We start from the raw sequence: 21407 nt of genomic DNA, 5'->3' as shown, positions 1-21407 counted from the left end.
GGCTAAACTCTCTCCCCTATCCAATCTATCCATCCTTCACACAGTTGCCACAATTATTTTCTTAAAGTTCAAGAGCGACCATGTCATTCTCCTCCTTAATACACTCTAATGGCCCCCTCTTGCCTCTAGGATCAAATTTATCTAGGACAGAACTTATCTGGGATAAGTTCCGATAAGTTTTTAAAATCCTCCATAAATTGTCCCAAATATAACTTTCTTTTCAACTTTATTATCGATAACTCCCCTTCTAACATTATAGTTCAGTCAAGCTGGCCTTCCTGTTATTTGCCTTCCTCCTGGACATAAATTCCCACCTTACTGCAGTTTCTACAAATGTCTAGTTTCTTTCAAAATTCTGCTCATGCAATCCTCTGCATGATGTCTTTTCTTATTCCCCCAGGAGTCTCCTCTCTTCTTCAATTACCTTCTATTTATTTTGTAAATACTTATTTATGAACCTATTGTTTCTCTGGAAAAAATGTAAGCTCTTTGGGGGCAGGGTCTATTTTTGTTTTTGTATTTATTCTCCCAAACTCCCAGGCACAGTGCCTGGTACAAAGTAGGTGTCTAACAAATGCTTGTTCAGTGACTGATTTGCCTTTTTACATTTTCTCTTTCTCAGTACTGACAAACTAATCTGAATGTCAATTATTGTAATAATTCACAGCATCTTCTCATCTTTATTGTTTCTTTTAATTTGATGTTGATTTGGCCTTTGTTCTAACTAGTCAATGGTCTAATTGCATGTAGACAGCTGATTTTGACATGATTCCCACTTCTGGTTACCATTCATTTCCTGTTAATATACTAACCATTTCAATTTTCGTGATATTGTTTGTGCTTGCTACCGTATTTCCCCATGTATAAGATGCACCCTTTTTTTTTTTGAAAATTTGGGATCTAAAAACTGGGTGCGTCTTATACAGTGGTTGTAGATTTTTTTACTGGCATTTCCCGCTTTTTCGCACTTGTTGTCTTTGCGCTCACTGTTTTGCATTTATTACCGTTATATTAGGTTACGTTTTCCCACGTTCTGCCCAGAAATGGCTCTGAAAAGATTTTCATATAGTGCTGAATTCAAGTTAAAAGCGATCCAGTTTGTAAAAGTGAATGGAAATCGTGCTGCTGAACGTAAGTTTGGTCCTCCTCCAACTGAGAAAGTAATCCAAGACTGGCTACGGGAAAAAGAAACCCTACTGAAAATGCCACAGCAGAAGGCCATGAGAGGCAGGTCAGCAAAATGGCCTGATTTAGGGAGGGAATTGAAGGTATGGATTGAAGAGCAAAGGGCAATTGGAATTCTTGTGTCCACAAAGATGGTTCAGCATGAGGCAGGAAGAATTGCTGATGAAAAAGAAGTTACTGATTTCAAAGGAGGACACAATTGGTGCTCCAGGTTCATGAAATGGAATGGACTAAGCATGTCTACACACCCCAGATTTGTCCAAAAGATGCCTGAAAGCTATGAGCAGATGAATAAAACTTGAGTTCAATAACTTTCTGTAATACATTTTTTTTTCAAATTTTGGGCCCCAAAATTAAGGTGCGTCTTCTACATGGGGAAATACGGTATATTTATGGCCTTCTGACTCTTCAAGATAAAAAAAAATTTATATAAATTTGAGATTTGTAAGGAGTTCAAAGTCTTCAGCATCTCTTGTTTCTCCAATCTAAGCCATGTTCACTGATAAATTTTTCATCATCTTCCCTTTTACCCAACTTTACACTGAAATCACTGAGTAGAAAATTAAAAGCTGACCTCAATTCCTTAATAAAATTATTGGAAAAAAATGGCTGAGCTGATCTTGTGATATACCACTAAAGATATACATATCTACAGGCTGATATTATCCTATTATTCAACATTTTTTGATAATGTTATTTAGCAAATTTTAAGTCCATCTAACTCTACTATTTTCTAGTCCACATTTTTTCCATCTTATTTATAATGATATCACGAGAAAATTTATTCTGACAAATATTGCTGACAAATCTATATATACTTTATCTACAGCATTCACTTGGTGTACTAGCCTAAAAACCTTGTCAAAAAAGGTAGTGAAATCAGTATGGCATAAGTTGGTCTAGATGAGCTTCTGGTGCTTCTTTTTTACCTTTCTAAATATTTGCAAATCAAAAACAAGTCAATAAGCATCTATTAAGTGCTTCCCAGTTGCAGGCATCTTGCTAAGCATTGAGAAAACAAATACAAGCAAGAATAAAGAGAGTCTCTGCCCTCCAGGAGCTTATGTTTTAAGGAAGAAAGGAAACCTATGAAAAGAAGATGAAGACTAGAGAGGTTTGGGGAGGGTTAAGTTATCCATCTACAGATGAAAGAGAAAGTCATGGGATTTCTATTGCAGACTGTTCCCCATTCCTGAAATGAACTCCCTCTTTACCTCTGCCTATAGATTGGTTATCTCTCTTCAAGGTTCAATTAAATGGCCACCTGCTTCCTACATGAGACCTTTTCTGATTACTACAACTTCTCCTGCTCCCATTACCTTGTTTTACTTTATAAATACAGGTGTACAAGTTGTATCCTTTGATACTTGAGGGCAGGGACAGTTTCTTTTTTCTTTTCCTAGGATTGAGATTTTATATTCATATTTACTACTAATACATTTCAGTTTTTGAGGATAAAATTTAAAAGGCATACAAAATACTTTTTAGATCTTTGGAGAAAAGGAGTTTAGAAATACCAAGTACTTTTATGGATAAGAAAAGTATTTCCTTTATTAAATAGTCACTAAGAAATTTCAGAGGTCATCAGAAAGTAATCAACTGTCACTGAATTCATATGATTAAAAAATCAAGTAAAGTAGATTTTATGGCTTTAATTATCAAAATTTTAGATTCTAGTTTGTATTCAAATTAATCACATCATTTGTTTTTGAATAAAATATACCAAATGCACATAATTTATTTTGCACTAACAAAAGGATATGATCACTTCACTCTATAAATAATTGTTAGTAAAATAAAATTAAGAATTTAAGCAGCCTAGAATTCCTGCATGTCAGGTAACAGTCCTTTGCACGGATTGCCCCCCATGCCTGGAGCACTCTACCTCCTCCTTTTCACCTTTGTTTCTCTGGTTTTTGTCAAAGCTTAGCTCAAATCCTGCCTTCTTCAGGGGTTCCTTCCTGTCCCCTCAGACACTAGGGCCTTCCCCTCCGGGGTTACCTTCAATTTGCTCTTTCTGTGTCTCTCTCTCTTGTTGTGTGACACACACCTAGTTAAGTTCACGAGGCCTCTCCCATTAGAAGGTGGCCTCCTTTACCTTTCTCTCTATCTCCAGCGGTTGCTGAGTGCATAGTGCACAGTGGGCTTGTTGATTATTCATGGACATCATCTTTGCCTAATCCCTGAATCCAGGAATCACTTACTGTCTCTCTGATTACCCTCCCTATCAAGGAACAGGATAAAAAAAAATGACAAATATCATTATGGATCACAGGATCACAGACAGAGCAGCAACGCAGCTAAAAGGCCCTCTAGCCCAACACTCATTTTTACATATGAGAAAACTGAGCCTTAGAGAGAGTGTCTTGCCCACAGTCACATAGCTGGTAAATGGCAAGACTGGGATTTGTACCCAAGTATTTTGAGTCCAAACCCAGCATTTTTCAACTGTACTATTCATGAAGCATTAAAATTGGGCTAATTTGAAAATTCGCAACTCTATATTGGCAAAGATACTGAAGCAGTATGCCACTCCAGCTCATTTTGTAGAGGAGGAAACTGAGGCAAACATGACTTACCCTGGGTCACAGAACTAGTAAGTGTCTGTGGCCAGATTTGAACTCAGGGAGAGAAGTCTTCCTGACTCCAGTGTGGCACTCTATCCACTGTAGCTGCCCTTTCAACAACAAAAATTTTCTAATAGATAGTGTGTGAAGTAAATAAAATGTGAAGACTTCACAAGGAAGATATGTATAAATATATATATATATATACATATATATATATATATACACACACATATATACATACATACACTAAGAAATGTTTAAAATATCAAGAAATAGGGAAATAGGGAAGTGGAAAATTCTGAGGCCATGAGAGTCTGATGTTTCAGCCTCTGGGAAAGTTTACCCTGAAACTTTTTGTTCTTTCTTTGCTCAGTAAGAATAGTGTCACTGTGACCTGCTTTCCTTTACTGTAAAAGTACTGTAGAAGAATGGAGAGGGTCTCCCCCTCCCTTTATCCTATTCTCCTTCTTTAGATTTATAATTGTCACCTTAGCTGTAATCATTAACTAAGGGAATGGGAATTGGAGTTCCTGTGCTTCAATTTCCCGGTTCTTTGTCTAGCTTTTGTGCTCAGATTGTAAGCCCACCTCCCAGCTAATGGTGAGAAGGGTCAGAGGTGGGTGGGAATTCTCTTGTGTTAGGTATAATTATTGGTGCTTTGCCCCTTGTAAAGCGCCTCCTTTGCTGGTTCCACTCTGTGCTAGCAGAGGACGCCCTATTCTCGAGAATGGAATAAAATTTATTTCTGTTCCCACCCTGAGATGGCTCCTTATTATAAATTAACTTTTAATTGGTGAGGATCTTTCATCCCACACAATAGCAAGCATATTTTGATTAAAACACTTTAAAAACTTTCATTAACATATCCTGGCAGGTTAAAGTTATCTTGAATCAGTGTGGTATTTTGAGTAGAGAGTTGGTCTTAGAATCAGGAAAACCTGGGTTCAAATCCCAGCTCTGAAAAATACTTGCTATGTGACTCTGAGCAAATCATGGTGATCTGTGAGTGACTCAGGAAACTCTCTAAGACTTCAGATTGCAGAACAATTGTGGATCTGCATTGGTAGAGGGAGTTTTCTTTAGGGATTTCCTTATACAAATGAAATCACAAGCAGGCCTGATTTTTTAAAATTACCTACCTGCCAATCCAAGGAGTAGGAGAAATAGATAAATTTAAGTGTTTTTAAGTACTGGTGAATCTGAAGGGAGGCAATGAGAGTGGATAAAGCCAGAAGCCAAGAGTTTTCCTCATAATTTATTGGGGGGAGAGGGTGTGTGGAGAACCTAGAAGTATCAATTAGTGGAAACTCAACCTGAACAGATTAAAAACACAACAAAAACTATTTATTAAGTTTATTTTTATATTTAAAACAAAACAATACTAAACCACTTGATTTCTCGAAAATTAAAGTCAAGAAACAAGGATAAGTTTCATTAGTCTGGACATTGGATTAGAACTCTGGACTGTTAAATTCCAAGACCCTAGAATACAAAATGTCTCTTTTATTACAGAATATTTCACAAGTTCTATAGCTAAAAGATTTCCAGTGAAAGTACTTACAATTCGAAGTAGCCAGGATAGTGTAGATGGTGCTGTTGAATAATGTGTGCTATAGTGGCAGGGTGGGCTCTGATCATCTTCCCACGTCTCGTAGCGCTCTGCATAAAAAACTGCTCTTTTGGGGTTCAAAGCACCAACTGGCTATAAAGAAAAAAGAGACCCTGTTGCTTAGTAAGTTAGGATATTATGTACCAGACGATCACACCATATATTCTTATAAAAGAGTCGTTTTTTTTTTCATTAATGAATTTAAGTCACAGAGCATAGATACCTTATATTATGATGCACATATACTAAAGCTGGATTTGGAGTTCCCTTTCAAAGTTTCCCTAGTTCATCTAGGGGTTTTCTACTTGATATTTCTAAGGGGTCTATGAATGGATTTTAGAGGATCTGTGAACTTGGTTGAAGGAAAAAAACACATTACATCTTTATTTCAATATAATTGGTTTCCCTTGTAATCTTATATATCTTACTTTATGCATTTAAAAACATTATCCTGAGAAGGAATTCATAAGCTTTACCAGATTGCCAATGGGGTCCATGACACAAAAAAAAGATTAGAACCTCTGATAATCTCCTTTTACAGACAAATGAAACTACTGAGGTCCAAAGCCGCCAACTGACTACTCAAACAAACCCAGGTAATAAGGAGCAGGGCTAGAATCTGATTCCTCTCTACAGCATAACAAAAAAGTAGTCATCTAACTTACTTCTTAGACCTCTGAGAAAGGGAATCCACTAACTTCTCTTTTACTATGCGCTTAAAAGTATTTTATTTTTTCCAATTACATGTAAAGACAGTTTTCAACATTCATTTTTGTAAGATTTTTGAGTTCTAAATTCTTCTTCTTCCCCTTCTTCCCTTTCCCCTCCCCAAGACGGGAAGCAATCTGATATAGGTCATACATGTACAATGATGTTGAACACAATTCCACATTAGTCATGTTGTGAAAGAAGAATCAGAACAAAAGGGAAAGTCCACAAGAAAGAAAAAAAAAAAACAAAAACCAAAAGTAAAAATAGTCTGCTTTGATCTGCATTCAGACTCCATCGTTCTTTCTCTGGATGTGCGTAGCATTTTCTGTCACAGGTCTAGAATTGTCTTAGATCGCTGTATTACTGAGTAGAGCTAAGTCTTTCAAAGTTGGTCATCGCACAATGTTGCTGTTACTGTGCACAATGTTCTCAATCCACTAACTTCTAAGGCAGGCCGTTCCACTTGGGGAGAGATTTGGTTTTCAGGAAGTTTTTCCTTACATAATGCTTAAAATTTGCCTCTTGTCACTTCCAATCATTGATTTCAATTCTGCCTTCTGGGACCAGGCAGAGTAAGTCTAAACAGTCATAAGAAATTATAGATACAGAATTGAAAGAGACCCCAAGGGACAGCAGTCCAAATCTCTCATCTTACAGATAAAGGAAACAAAGGCCCAGGGAAGCCTACAAGATTTTGGAATCAAAAGCAACTATCAGGGCCAGAATATGATTCTAAGATTTCTATTTCTAAGTTAAGTGCTTATTCTGTTGTAACACCACATGAAGACAGTTACTGTATTATTTGTAAATGTTTTTTCTAGGTTTAACATCCCGTTATTTCAACTGATCCTTTTATGGCATAATTTTGAGGTCTTTCACCATCTTGGTTGCTTTGCTCTGGCTGCTCTCCAGCTTATAAACGTGCTTCCTAAAATGCTGTCATTAGTACCTATCTTGAACAGGAGACGCAGACTGACAGCGAACTGGGCCCCAAACTGAATAGTAGTAGCAGATCGGGCTGGATCACATTGGGAAATTATGCTATACTTTTAATGATACAAGCTGCTCGAAACAAAAACATCTTTTGGACACCAATACTCTGAAAGGGATACTTAAAGCTGAAAATAAGAGAAATACATGATATCAGAAAAATCAAACTTGCAAGTACTTAACAGGTCAACGGAAAGACATACAGTGAATGTAGGCTAGAGGATATTACCAACAATGAATCTGCATAAGAGGACAGATAAAATACCTCGTCAAGAGTTTGTATGCTATGCTAACAGTCACAAGGGTATTACTATTAGGCAGTTTTGCTTGCTTGGGAATGAATATGCTTTGGTTTGTAAGTATATGTATTCATCTGTTGTATCAAAACAAAATGTAGTAGTAATTATTAAAAAGAATATTTGTGATCAGAAAATGAGGTAGTGTAGTTGTATAACCAGCATGAGGGCAACGAGATGAGGAACAGTACTGTAATGCTATCTAGAATATTAATATCAGAGTAAATACCAGCATTTTGGGGACTATGTATACGTACATTTGTATGTATATATGTGAATTATTCATTATGAGACAGCAAGGTGGTTTGGTGGATAGAGCGCTGGGCCTGAAGTCAGGAAAACCTGAGTTCAAATCCAACCTCGCATACTTACTAGCTGTGACTAGCTTGGGGGAGTCATTTACCTGTTTCCTCAATTATAAAATGAGGAAAAATAGCTCCTTCCTCATGGGGCTGTTAATGAGGATCAAATGAGATTACATTTGTAAAGTGCAGTGGCTGGTGCATAGTTGGTGCTATATAAATGCTAGCTAGGATGATGATAATGATGATCATGATGAATGGGTTAAATCTCCACTTTTGAAGAGAGAACCCATATTATTCATATAGTAGAATCATCAGTGTTGATGTATTCAGATAAGTCAAGAAAAAGATCCTTTGCCCCAACTATGAAGAACTTTTCTATGATTCCTGTTGAAAAAAATATTTTCTAAGACAACACTGCTGTAATTCAAGCTGAAGTAGCTTTTTCAAACCTATATTATTTGTATAATTGCCTTGAGTCTCCATAGGGACCTAGACATTAATAATTCAAAGCTTGCAGCCTTCTTGATTTCAAATTCAGGACTGTAATAGTAACATTCACCTGATTTTGATCTGATGGTCTTGAGCTATAAAAGACATGTTATTTTGTTTTGAGCTGTACACCATTAAAAGACATATTTTAGAGAATAAATTATTAGATGAGTAATATGTATCTTATCTAATTACTTTATTTTATAATTTAATGTTAATAGAATTCTGCAAAGTTTCCCCCAAGGCTTAATATTGACACTAAAATTAGGACAAAAATTAGGACTTCAAAGAGGGAAATATCACACAAGGGAAAGGAATCAGCTAATAAATGGCTTAAGAGATCTTTCTTTTGCTCCCAGAAGGCTAATTTGTATAGCACAATGAAACAAGCAGTTCATGAGTCAGGATTCTTAAGCTTAATGTGAAGTGTACTTATTTGTTTGGTTAATTTCTTTCCTAAACCCTATATATGTCTTCACCTAAAATAATTAATTTAAACAAACAACCAATAGTACCTAAACTATAATTTTAGTACAAAAAGGTATTAACATTTTAAGTTTCATAGACTTTTTGGATTTTGTTATTTTAAAATAACATATAAGTGAACATGCATTCTATATAATTGCACAGATTTAGTTTGAACATTTAAAAACTGTGTAACATAGCTTCATTCCTTAGTAAACCTAGTGAGCTATTTATAGTCATCTTAAGTTTCTGATGAAAAGCTGATTTAATCTTTCCAAACATAACAGCAAATATTTACAGTAAGATTTATCAGAAGTATGGTTACAGTCATTAATTTATTTTATAAAAACAAAAAAATCTCTTCAAATGAAATTTAGTATAGCTTTTCAGTAAATATATGGAAAAATTCCTTTTATTTATTTTAAATGAGGTAATCAATAACAAAATGCTTTTTGTTGTTTTATATTTACAGATTGTAAAGATTTAGGGAAGTAACATTAGTATTTTAGATTTTCTAAATATACTCAGTACTGTCAATAGCAATCACAACTTCATGAAACTTACGTGAAAATGAGGTTTATTACAAGAGAAATGAACATGCATATAGAACCCCAAAAGTTCACAATTATCACAGAAGTTTGCATACTTATGACAGTAAGACAAAGGAAGGAAGAGGAAACACAAAACTCCACCCAAAAGGGTAGGGCATGGGAGGGGAAAGGTGTAGGAAAGAAAAGGACAAAACCGCACCCAAAGGGCAAGGCAATCACAAAAGCCACATTCTTTTCCCTTGGGAACTGCTTGATCATGAAGATAATGATGGTCTCCTTATCTACAAGGGCCTAGCTGCACAAGCCTAGTGCAGACTGACTAGTGCCTGTCTTGACTCTCTAGAACACAAAGACAGTCCAGTCTGGCATGCACACAACAACTTATGTCAGCTGGGGATGGGGGGCTTTGAGGTGGGGGGTTCACCCTTGACACATTCAAGGCCTCCTGCGTGCTCTGGGTCCAGTTTTTCTGGAAAACATGGCAACTCAAAAAGACAGGTTTAGGGGAGCCCTTAAGAATCCTTAACACCTCTGCCCCTCCCCGTTAGTCAAAAACAGTACTTAGTACATTTTACCATGTCACGATTGTATGTCACAGGACAAGAGAAAGACCAATTTTCTTTCAACAATTTAATCTTGTTTTTATTGATGCATTTTTAATCACATTTATTTCTGACTAGATACTTCCCTATTTCCTTACCCAGGGAGCTATCCCTAGTAACAAAGATTAGACAAAAAAAGCTAAACAAACCAACTAATATTTTAAATATGTCTGATAATACATACAATATTTCATACCCAAAGTTCCCAACTCTGTAATGACATGAGAGAGGGACATTTTTCTAATTCTTTTTTGGGTCTAAACTTGTTCATAATTTCATAGCAGTCAGTTTCTTTCTTCCCATTATTTATATTCTTCTAGTCATTCTGTATATTGTTTTCCTGCTTCTGCTTACTTTACATAAATTCATATAATTCTTTCAGTGCTTTTCTAAATTCTTCAAAGAACTTTTTATTACATAAAAATATTTCATTACATTAAACAATTACAATTTGTTTAGCCATTCAAATGAGATAATATTTGTAAAGCACATAGCATAATGCCTGGCACATAGCAGATACTTAAATACTTGTTCCTTGTTCTTCCCTTCCCCTAATTGATGGCTCTTACAATAGTCAGCTACATGCATACAGTAGTTCTGTTTATTAATAATTTCCCTCATGGATAACAACAAAGTAATCTATTTAGTGGTTTATACCAAAACTAAAGAGAACTTAATTCTTTCATGTTGTTAAATTATCTTCTAATGAAAACTTTCTAATTTGAGCCAAAAGTTTAAAATAAACTGGAGGAACACATCCCAACTTTATTCTGGTTTGAGATTTTTCCCCCTCCTCATTTATAATGTAAACTTTGTTATATACGAACACAGAGATTTGGCAGTATTAAGAGTAGCTTGTTGAAGAGTATTCACACTTCATTGCCTTCATTTGCATTATTACATTTAGAAGCCTCAAGGCATTATCACTTCCTTTTTTAAAAGTGCCATAATAATTTCAGAGAATGGTTATGCTTATCATCATCTGTCAGTCAAATAACTCCTGTATTAACAAAATATATTTTTCCACCCAATGGATGGGTATATGTGATGTCTCATACACATGTCAATAGTAGTAGAATTTTCTCTTGTGATGAAACTATTTTATTTAACTGGGTGCATAACTGAAAGTAAATGAGGAAAAATTCCAATTTACACTTTAATAAGCAGTGACAATACGATGCTAGAAATGTCAGACTCATGCAATCACCATTACTTGGGAATCAAGTTCAAAATGACTACACAACTGAAATATCAGTGTACAACCTAAATTTTATCTGTTTCACTACATTGATATATTTAAGAAAACTGATAAAGGATAAAAGTGGGCATGTTGCTTCATAGTTTGATATTGAATGATTATCTATGACAGCTTGTTTCATTGGCTTTTTATTCTGTCAAACAATAAATACAACCTCTACCTACCCCTGCAGATAAAATGACTAAAAGTAAACCTATGCTATCTAATCAAATGAGAGATTCAATATATCTTACTGATAAAGGATGTTGATTGTTCCCAATGCCATCCTTTCATGATGCTCAACTAAATGGGGCAAGGAAAATCAGGAAATAGAAAATATAAGGAGATGTTTTGAGAAATACAGGTCTTCATCTTTAATATTTGAACAAAATTGTAATATTTCTAATGCTTAAGAACTAGCATACCATATTATCAGAAATTACTCAATATTTTGGAAAACTAAAGGGGACTAAAATGACATCACCAACTTAATCGTTACAAACAATATTACTCATATTATTTATAAATATCATTTTATATAATCTGAATTTTCCACAAAAGTCATGGCTTCACAAATAGTATTTTTTCAATCCTATCACAAATGGTAAATTTCAATTTGCCATTATTGAGATTATAAGACTGACCACTGGGCGTGAGCCCAAATACACAGATGGCATTCAAACCACAATCTGAAGACAAATAAACTTGGCATTTTAAAAATACTCGCTTCTAGCACCTGGTGCTGAGAGTGGAAACCCTATTCTACAAAGATCTCCCCTACAATACAAATAGCAACTAAGCAAGTATTGGCTGAGGCACACAGATGTAAAAGCAGGGCTACGCCTGTCCTTCAACCATTTAGTCCTGCTAGTTACTTTTTCTGAGCTCCACCAGCAGTAGATGACACAAAGACAATACACACTCTCAAACTATATCTATACAAACAACATTCATTTATTTATTTAACACATTTTTATCATTTCCTTAATGTCTTAGATTCTGTGGGAAGTCAACTAACCATTGTTTTACCTAAAAGACCTCTGATAAGAATCTGTAAGTAGGTGGCCTGTGAGCCAGGATTAGGTGGAGGAGACATAGTAAGGTACAGCCAAATATTTATTATAATAATAAAAGCTAGCATTTACATAATACTTTAAGATTTACAAAATGCCTTACAAATACTATTTACTTTTTTACTCACAATAACCCTGGAAGGTATTTTTACTTTTTATCAACTATTTCGCATGAGGAAACTGAGGCTGACAAAGTTTACACATCTTGTCCTCTTTTTCCTCCATTTAAGTGCTCCTTAACTAGCCTAGAGGCTAAGTGGCTCAGTGGATAGAGCATTGGGTCTGGAGTCAGGAAGACCTGAGTTCAAATCTGCCCTCAGACACTAGCTGTTGTGACCCAAACCTCTGTATGCCTTAATCCACTGGAGAGGGAAATGACAAACTACTCTAGCATCTTCACTAAGAAAACCCCATGGACAATATGGTCAAAACAGTTAGTTACCACTGGACCACTGAACAACAACAAATTATCCAAGAGACAACATAAAATAGATAAGATTTGGACCTTGGTGTGAATCCTACTTTAAGCACTTATTAGCTGGCTAATACATGGCAACTCCCTTTTCCCCTCTCAGATTCAGTGGCTTCTTCTGCAAAATTAGGATAATAATAGCATTAGCCTCTCAGGATAGTTGTAAAGATCGAATGAGATAATATTTGTAGAAATTTTTAAGGCAAACCTTAAAGCACTATGTAAATGTCAGTCACTTTTTAATGTGACATCTCCTTCCCCTTACTCCTGTAACACTTACTGTCTATACCACCAGCCATTTATTGGCACTTATTTATACCTGGTTCTGTTGATTCTGTTATCCTGTGCATATATATTATTTCCACAGCTATAGTTAAGCACTTTGAGAGAAGAGAATGGGTACTTGATGACTGACTGCTCTAACTCTACCTCTCTAGCCCTCCCTTGCTTAAGCCTGAAATAGGATGAATCTCTGCTTACTAATCGCCCAAGTCAAATCCTCAACCCGTGCCCATGATTCTGTTATTTTTTGCTTCTCTAGAGCCTTGCTTCTTCAATCTTTTCTCTCATTAATCTTTAACATCTCTGTTCTCTGGTTATTTTTCATCTGCATATAAACCTGTCCAATTTTCCCCAAATCTAAAAGAAAGTCTTTACTTGGTACTTTTTTGCCGTTGAGCTATTGTCCCATTTTTCTTTTCCTATTTATTCTTCAACTCTTGTAAAATAGTAGCTTACACCTGCTCTATTTATTTCCTTATTACCCACTCACTTCTAAACACCTTGTAATCTGGCTTGTCTACTCACAGCTCTCTAGTGATATTACTTTTTCAAAGGTCGCCTGTAGGCTCCTTGTGGCCAAATCCAACTGGCTTTTGCTTCACATTATTTCATAAATCTTGTAAGAAAGATTTTTTTATAGTACTTATACTCATGTCTTAATTACATTATAGTATTTCATTACACTAATGTATCATGGGCATTCCCTTACTGTTGATTATTTAGGTAAAATCCAGGGATTTTTTGCAAATACAAATAATGTTGCTATGAAAATCTTTGGACAGATTTTGGTTTTGATAAAACTTTCAGAGTTTGTTGCCCTAAAGGGAATATTGGACCAATTGTGTGATTATTTTTATAACTTTTACTGTGTATTGCCAGACTGCATCCCCAAAAGATTACAAAAATTTCCAATTGTCTGGCACAAAATAGGCCCTTAATAAATCTTATTGACTATTTCTTCACATCCCTGCCAGAATTAAACAGCATTTCTTTTAATGATTTTTGCTAACTTGATGAATACGAGGTTGCAACTCAATACTATCTGAATTTGCATCTCTTTGACTACTGATGAAAGCGGACATTTTTTTCAAATGATTTATAAAAATTTATAGTTGTTTTGAGAAAATTATCTTTTCATATCATTTGCCAGTTCCTTACATATCTTAAACACCATGTTTTATTTGCAACATTACTTCCTAATCTGTTCTTTTAATAATCATTTTGTTTGTATAGATTTACTTTAATGTCTGTCTTGTTCCTAATAATTTCTTCTATTTGCAGAATAACAAAGTTGTCTTCTCTACATAATTCAGATCAATATATCACTCTATTTTCTTTCTTTTTTATAGCTGTCTTCTTATTTTTTAGTCTATTGTCCATTTGGAATGCACTAGAATATCTATGATGAGATTTAAGTATATTTATTTGCTACCTAAATGATAACTAATTATCCTGAGTTCATTTGTTAAATAATGATTCTTTTCTCCAGGTTTTAATCTTAAGTAGATTTAATAAATAGAACAAAAAAGATGCCTAAAAGAGTAGAAGAGGATATCTAAAATGACTGATAAGTAATTAGTAGAAATTATGAAATGCTTGTCCAGCTCTGACCTATGGTTAATATATAACAGAAATAAATATAAAAATAAGCTATGAATCTTTTCTAACTATAATAGAAACAATCACACTGGAGTTTGGGATAAACACAATGAGCAATGAATTCTAAAATGCATTCCTACCTGGTGGCTACGTGGCAACCTGAGTTCAAATCTGACCTCAGTAATTTATTATCTATGTGACCCTAAGCAAGTCACTTAACCTCTATCTGCTTCACATTCTTCAACTGTAAAATAGCACCTACCTCCCAGGGCTGTTGCAAGGATCAAATGAATTAATATTTGTAAAGTGCTTAACACAGTGCCTGGCACATAGTAGGTACTTTAAAAATGCTTGTTTGCTCCCTCACCTATCTTCTTAAATAGAACTCTTGAATACTTCTTAACTTTGAGCCACTTAAAGTCATCATTACTAATAAAAATTAGCATACTGGTCTGCAATACAGTGATGCCCTCCAGAGCTACTGAGGTAAATACATGGCCCCAGATAACTCTATCCTAGTATTATTTTTGTCTACTCCCTTTCTTGCTATCAACTATTACCATGTCTATTTGTAGAAGACCCTGTCCTCCTTCACCTCCCCTCTCTATTTGTTGTGTCTAAAAGTCCCCGACTGGTAAGCTAGACAGAAATAGTTATTAGAATTACGTGCCTATTATCATGCCTATTTTAGCATAGCTACGTTTTAAATGAAGGTCAGAGACTCACTAGTTTCATTGCATGGACTCTGTGACTTCTACTTCCTGTTTGGAAGTTTGAATTTTTGACTATTTTCTAGTGATATGAGATTTCTAGAGAAGAGACCTATAAACACATGTGGTGTTGTTGGAAATTTTCCTTTGTACTTCACAATACTCATCACATATACCACTAAATTTTGTCACTTGTTTTTATAAAACAAAAAAAAAACCTTTAAAAAGATTTTTGCAAAATTTTTAGTCTTTGATAGACTATGCAAACTTCATTGCCCACCTCATATTTCAGAAAAGAATATTCCTCATACTTTTTACTAAGACCAAGTTTCTTATTCTATTTTAAAATTTAGGCTATCAAGAACAAACCTTTTATTATCTATCCTCTTTGCAGTATAACCTTTCCATTTTGCCTGTGCTGAGATATTAAACATTATCCCATAGACTACTCCCTATGCTTAAAATATCTAAGTCAGACATTTATTGAAAAAGGTAAAGGAAACAAACCGACACGCACACTTCCTTCATGAGGCTCAAAAAACCAAAATCATAAAAATATGCCTTTATTTACATTCTACATCTACATTTACATTATTTACATTTGTAGTTTTCTAGGAGCATTCATACATGATCTCTTTGGACTGCTCTAACAACTCTTAGCTAAAATTCCCATTTTAGCAATGAGGAAACTGAGGGCCAGTGACATTAAGTGACTTAACTAAGGTCATGGAGTTGGTATATGACAGAGCCAAGGTCTTTGGATTGCTAATCTAGTACTCTTAATTGGATGCTATTAGAATTATGACTTTAATCATCATGAGACATGTATGTTCTTTAAAGCATAATTATATCTGTATATTGTAGAATAAATTAGTCTTCTGTTAAAAGATACCTTTGAAAGATCTCTGAAGTTTCCTGGAAGAGTCAGGTCTAATTCTTCTGATTCATAATTTGTTAATACCCATGGAAATACTGGATATTGGTTCAGATCATTGTATGTTCGTCCTAGTAAAGAAAAAATAAGATATAAAATACTTTTACAAGAATAATTATTAAATATTATAGATGTGTATATATGAGAACAAACTGTGGTATTGCAACTTTACTTTTTGTCAAATAGTGACTTCTCTTCAATTAAAAAGTATTCACCGATCCCTCTGTGTTTATTAATTAGATTATAATTTATGCATCAATAGATATCTTCTGTGAAGTATGAGAAAAATATTCAGGACTACAAAAACTAACATAACTCAATACTACCAGGCCATGTCTATACAAAGCAAATCTTTTCAATTTAGTATTTTTTAAAAATATGACACAACTTACTTATACAACAAAGAAAGATATAAATTTTGAAACTTTCTATGTCAGTATCTTAGACCCTCTGCATTGCGATTTAGGTCTTATGAAAAGGAGTTCCAATATATTGCAGGGATTTAGTGGAATGTAACCTTGCTCAACTCTCTCCTTTGCTCCCTCTCTTCCTTCCACTCATCAACAACAATAAGGGCAGATACCATGTCTAAATTATCTTTTTATTTTGCTAAGCATTTTATCTTGCTAGCCAGGATAAAAAGATAATTAAAATGGTACCTACCCTTATGGAGCTTAAAAATTAGTAAGTAGATAGGGCATACGCAAACAAACTATAACTCTTTAACAGCTAAAATGCAGGAAAAACTATGGTAAGCATTTCAAAAATCAATAAAGTACTATTCAAGGACCAAAAGGAAGGACCTTTGTCTCTTCTAGGTATAGTTAATATTGTGTATAAAGGCACTGAGTATGGGTATATTTTCAAGTTTGGTCAGAACACCACAGAGGTGTTGGGAAATAGTGTTATATAAGGCTGGAGAGGTAGGATGGTATGGGTCGTGTTTGTCTTAAAAGCACAAATTTTATAGTTAAGATATGTCATATTTGTGATTTGCTACCTTCTACCTATATTTTAGCTCCTGCCCTAGGATGATGTTGAACCCCATGACTACAGGTACATCTAAGAATCTGGATTTGTTGGCAACACATTTGTTTTCAACATGATATGGAATACTCATGAAATAATTAAAAGTATTTATATTTTTTTTAAAAAAATTATGATAATAATTAAATACATTCAATTATAAAGTTTTTAGCAATATGTTAATTCAAGTAAACATAATATGTACAAATAATATGTTGAGAGATCTTCATTAACAAAAATTGTAAATTTAATATTTACACACAAAAGGATGGGAAAGTATGTGAATTTCAATTAAATAATATATTTAAAAATATAATCATGCATGACTATGTCTGCAAGTGATAGTATGAAATTCAGGGGCCTATAATTTTTAATAATGAAAAAGGTCCACTATTTTAATCTTTTCAAATATAATTACCATTATTTTTTAAAATGCTTGGTTGCTATTCATTAAATCACTAAAAGTAATTTTTATAGGAATATTTTTATATAGTTTTATTTTTAGGTGAGTTAATTTAATAGATTAACTTGTGCAGTTGGTTGATTCTACACCTTGAGCAGTGGCAAGAGCAGATTTTTCAACAAACAGGCTTATAAAGATTAATGTTAAAGGCTGAATATTAAATATTGCAAGCCTATGACACTAATCTACTTGAACAATAAAAGTGAGGCACAGTAAATGAGATCTCAGAAACACTGGATATGTTTCTTCATTATAAAAAAAGGTAAAAAAAAACTTTTTAATTAAACCATCCAATTTAATGTTTTTTATATGGCACTTTAGTTTTGAAGGTAAAGTGATCTAGAGACAGCTGACAAAGAAATTATAACTGCAATTCCTTGGTGAAAATGTTAATGACAGCAAAATATTGTTTAATTAGATGATTGCAGCATCTGGATTAACACTCTTTAAGAGCGATGTTCCTATGCTTGTCTGCTTCTTCACACTTTACAGACATTTTGTCATCTCTAGGTCATTAGGAAAGAATTTTTAATGATTTTTCTAGAAGCAAGCAGTTCAAGTTACATCTAATTAGATGACAATAATAAGCCCAACACATGCAGTAGCTAAATATATACATAATTAACCAGTGAGGGCTTGTACATCACAGGGTAAAAAAGTGGAAAATGCTAAACAGGGAAAAAAGGTTGGGGTAGGGGAAAGTTATGCTGAATTCATTAGCTGATCATATAAAAATTTCACAAACCTTTACAAAAAGTTTAGTTAGAGGAGATCATTTATAAGAAGTTATGTTGGAAATAGTTTTATTATTTTTTAAAAGGCAAGACAGTGAATTTTTAAATATTTTTAGTGTTACTCAAGTAACATGAGAAAAAAAGATTCTATTTTAGGAACACATTCAACCAAAATAAAGGAAATCAGAATAAAGTGAAACTAGGTTTTAAACAAATTCTAGGTATCATGACATTCAAGTAAATAAGAATTTTCATTATGGTCAAATTACAATTCGAAAGGCTTATCTTCTTTTCCCAGAAATAATATTTTGCTATTTGATGACCCACCTTTGGGGGTCTTCATGTATTATAAAGAAATCTGCTGTATACTTAATTCATTCAAGTACATGATGTGTATTTGTATAGCTAAAGTAAAGAATATATTTGGAAGACAGAAAAACAAAATTAATCACATAATACATATAAAATCAGAAACATTAGCTAACATTGGGTTCAAAATGAGTATCAGATTGTTGTATGCTGTTTTTTTATCTGCAGTACTAAAGTACTTAATCCATGAGTCTTGGGAAGGATATAAAGAGATCAAACTGAGCTCACAAAATACTAGCAAACAAGAAATCTATGAAAGGTTCAAAATCATAGGGTGGTAAGAACCAAAGGCTTAAGCCATTGGTTTCACTTCCTTAGCCTAGGATATAATTTCAAAATCCTAAAAATTCTGAAGAAAAACTGGAAAACAAACTTGAGGTGAAGCCACATTTTTAAGATCAATAAACCAATAAGCATTTTATTAAGTGCCTAGTATATGCCAAGAATTTTGCTCCCAGAATTAGGGAAAAAATTAGCCTACTATTACTAATAGTAATAATTAATATTAATTCAATTGAACAAGTATTTACTAATGTTTAATACACACTGTATAGGGTCGAGAGGAAATATAAGATATATTCTTTTGTCCTTAAGAAGGTTACATACTCACTGGGACAACAATCTAATCTGAGGATATCCTTCTAGCTTCTCTCTTTGCCTTAGGAACTGTTTTCAGCTCCAAGCCAGCCATTCCTAAGGCCAGACCAGGGCAATCCTTGTTCAGGCTTCCATCCTTGCCCCTAAAGACTTCTTCAATTGGCCACCTAGAATTTTCTCCTCCTGTCTCACTACTACACCCTTCTGATTCCCTCCATCTAGTGCTGCTTGCTGTGAAGCAAGGCTTTCCAAGACACATCATCACAATTTGCCATGATGTTATATCTTAGGGGACAACATTCAACAGTTTAATCATCTGTCTCTCTAAGCAGACTTCTAAACTCTGATATGGTAAAATGGATAGAGTGACAGGCCTGGATTCAGGAAGACTCATCTTCCTGAGTTAAAATCTGGCCTTAGACACTTAATAGCTATGTTATGCTGGATGAGGCATTTAACCCCATTTGCCTCAGTTTTCTCATCCATAAAATGAGCTGGAGAAAGGAATGGCAATATTACTCCAATATCTTTGCCAAGAAAACCTCAAATTGGGTCACAAAGAGTCAGACATGACTAACAACCAAACAACAACAAAATTCCTTAATGGTTAAATCCCAGCCCCTTATGCTCTCCCTCTCCAGTGATTCTACTGTCCTGTCCTCACATGTACAAAGCCATAACCCTCCTCTGCCTGCTTCTTCATTCCATCCCTCACAACCCTACTTGCCTTTCCCCACATTAATATCCTACTGTAGATCTGCTGGCTGCTTCCACTGTGCTCTCTGGAACACAACCTGAATAATTAAAAATTTTTCTTTTATCCTAAACCTTTTCATTTCTCATCCCTTCCATCTTCTGGTGTTCACTGAGACCTGGGTTCACTGAACATGCTGTCCAGGACTAGTTGCTCTTTCACTCATACCCTGACTTGGCTGATCATAGTGAAGGAGCCAGAATACTCCTTGCTTTTCCACTACCCCTTGAAATTCTTCCTCTACAACCATTAGTCTGCAACCTCTCCTCCTCTGAGGTTCATCCAATCCAGATTTGTCACCCAATCAAGATTCTAATAGCTGTTTTCCATAAACTTTTAGGACACTCTCAATGAGTTCAGTGCTGGTCTCAGAGTCTTCCTCTCCACTCTAACATTTATTCGTACTAGGAGACTTCAGCATATTAGCTCTCTCAAATATCCTAAATTTAAAGTTCTGCAACCTACATTCCCAATACATACTCTTCTATTGCATTTCTGTAACAACATAGGAGATGATTATAACTTTGATCTTACCATTACTCATAAAGGTTCTATTTCCACATCTATGAACTCTGAAATTTGTCTAATCATAGTCTTTTGTTATTCCATCATTCCCTATGCTCTATGATGCCAAACAGTATTCTTTATCCTCATTGTGACCTCCATTCCCTTTACTCTTCAGTTTTTTCCTGGGCTATCACTACTACACTAGCTATTATCTCATACCTACCTTACCTTGACCCCTTGGTGATGTTGTTTAGTCATGTCGTGTCCAACTATTCATGATCCCTTTTGGGTTTTTTGGGTAAACATACTGAAGTGGCTTGCCACTGTCAAACAGCTAGTAAGCGTCTGAGGCCAGATTTGAACTCAGGTCCTCCTGACTCTAGGGTTGGCACTCTATCCAATAACCTACCAAACTGTTCCCCTGGTGACCAACTCAACTCTATACTATCTTTTAGTCTTGAATCCCCTGGCCACTTGTCCTAGCTTATGTCATTCCTGACCAAATGTCTGCTTTGGAAAGAAAGGTTAGAGAGACTGGGAAATAAGATAGGCAGGCAATGGGGTATAGAAATCTATCCTGCCCTACAAGAAAGTAAGGGGAAAGGGGATTGGGGGTGGGGTGAGAGTGAGGTGATAGAAAGGAGGGCAGACTGGGAAAAAGGGCAATCAGAATATATGCCATCTTGGGGTGGGGGGGAAGGGAGAGATAGGGAGAAAATTTGTAACTTGAAATCTTGTGGAAATGAATGTTGAAAACTAAAAATAAATATCTATCTGTAAAAAAATATTTATAGCAGATCTTTTTGTGGTGGCAAAGAACTGGAAAATATAGGGATCCACATAAATTGGGGAATAGAAATTTGGCATAAGAATTTAA

The 21407-nt window shown here is 34.7% G+C and overlaps 1 protein-coding gene across 5 annotated transcripts in view; it reads right to left on the bottom strand.

Moving 5' to 3' along the window:
- NBEA (neurobeachin) overlaps positions 1 to 21407 on the bottom strand; it is a 768499-nt gene that overhangs the window by 92557 nt on the left and 654535 nt on the right. For all 5 annotated transcript variants that reach the window (XM_036747790.1, XM_036747792.1, XM_036747793.1 and 2 more), the window contains 2 exons: positions 16039 to 16151; positions 5317 to 5457 (listed from right to left, as the gene is read on the bottom strand). In XM_036747790.1, coding sequence (XP_036603685.1) covers positions 5317 to 5457; positions 16039 to 16151 — 254 coding nt within the window. The remainder of the gene's footprint in view (positions 1 to 5316; positions 5458 to 16038; positions 16152 to 21407) is intronic.

The sequence above is a fragment of the Trichosurus vulpecula genome, chromosome 2, assembly GCF_011100635.1.
Source record: "Trichosurus vulpecula isolate mTriVul1 chromosome 2, mTriVul1.pri, whole genome shotgun sequence".
Classification (NCBI taxonomy): Eukaryota; Metazoa; Chordata; class Mammalia; order Diprotodontia; family Phalangeridae; genus Trichosurus; species Trichosurus vulpecula.
This window is presented reverse-complemented; position numbering and strand designations above follow the sequence as displayed.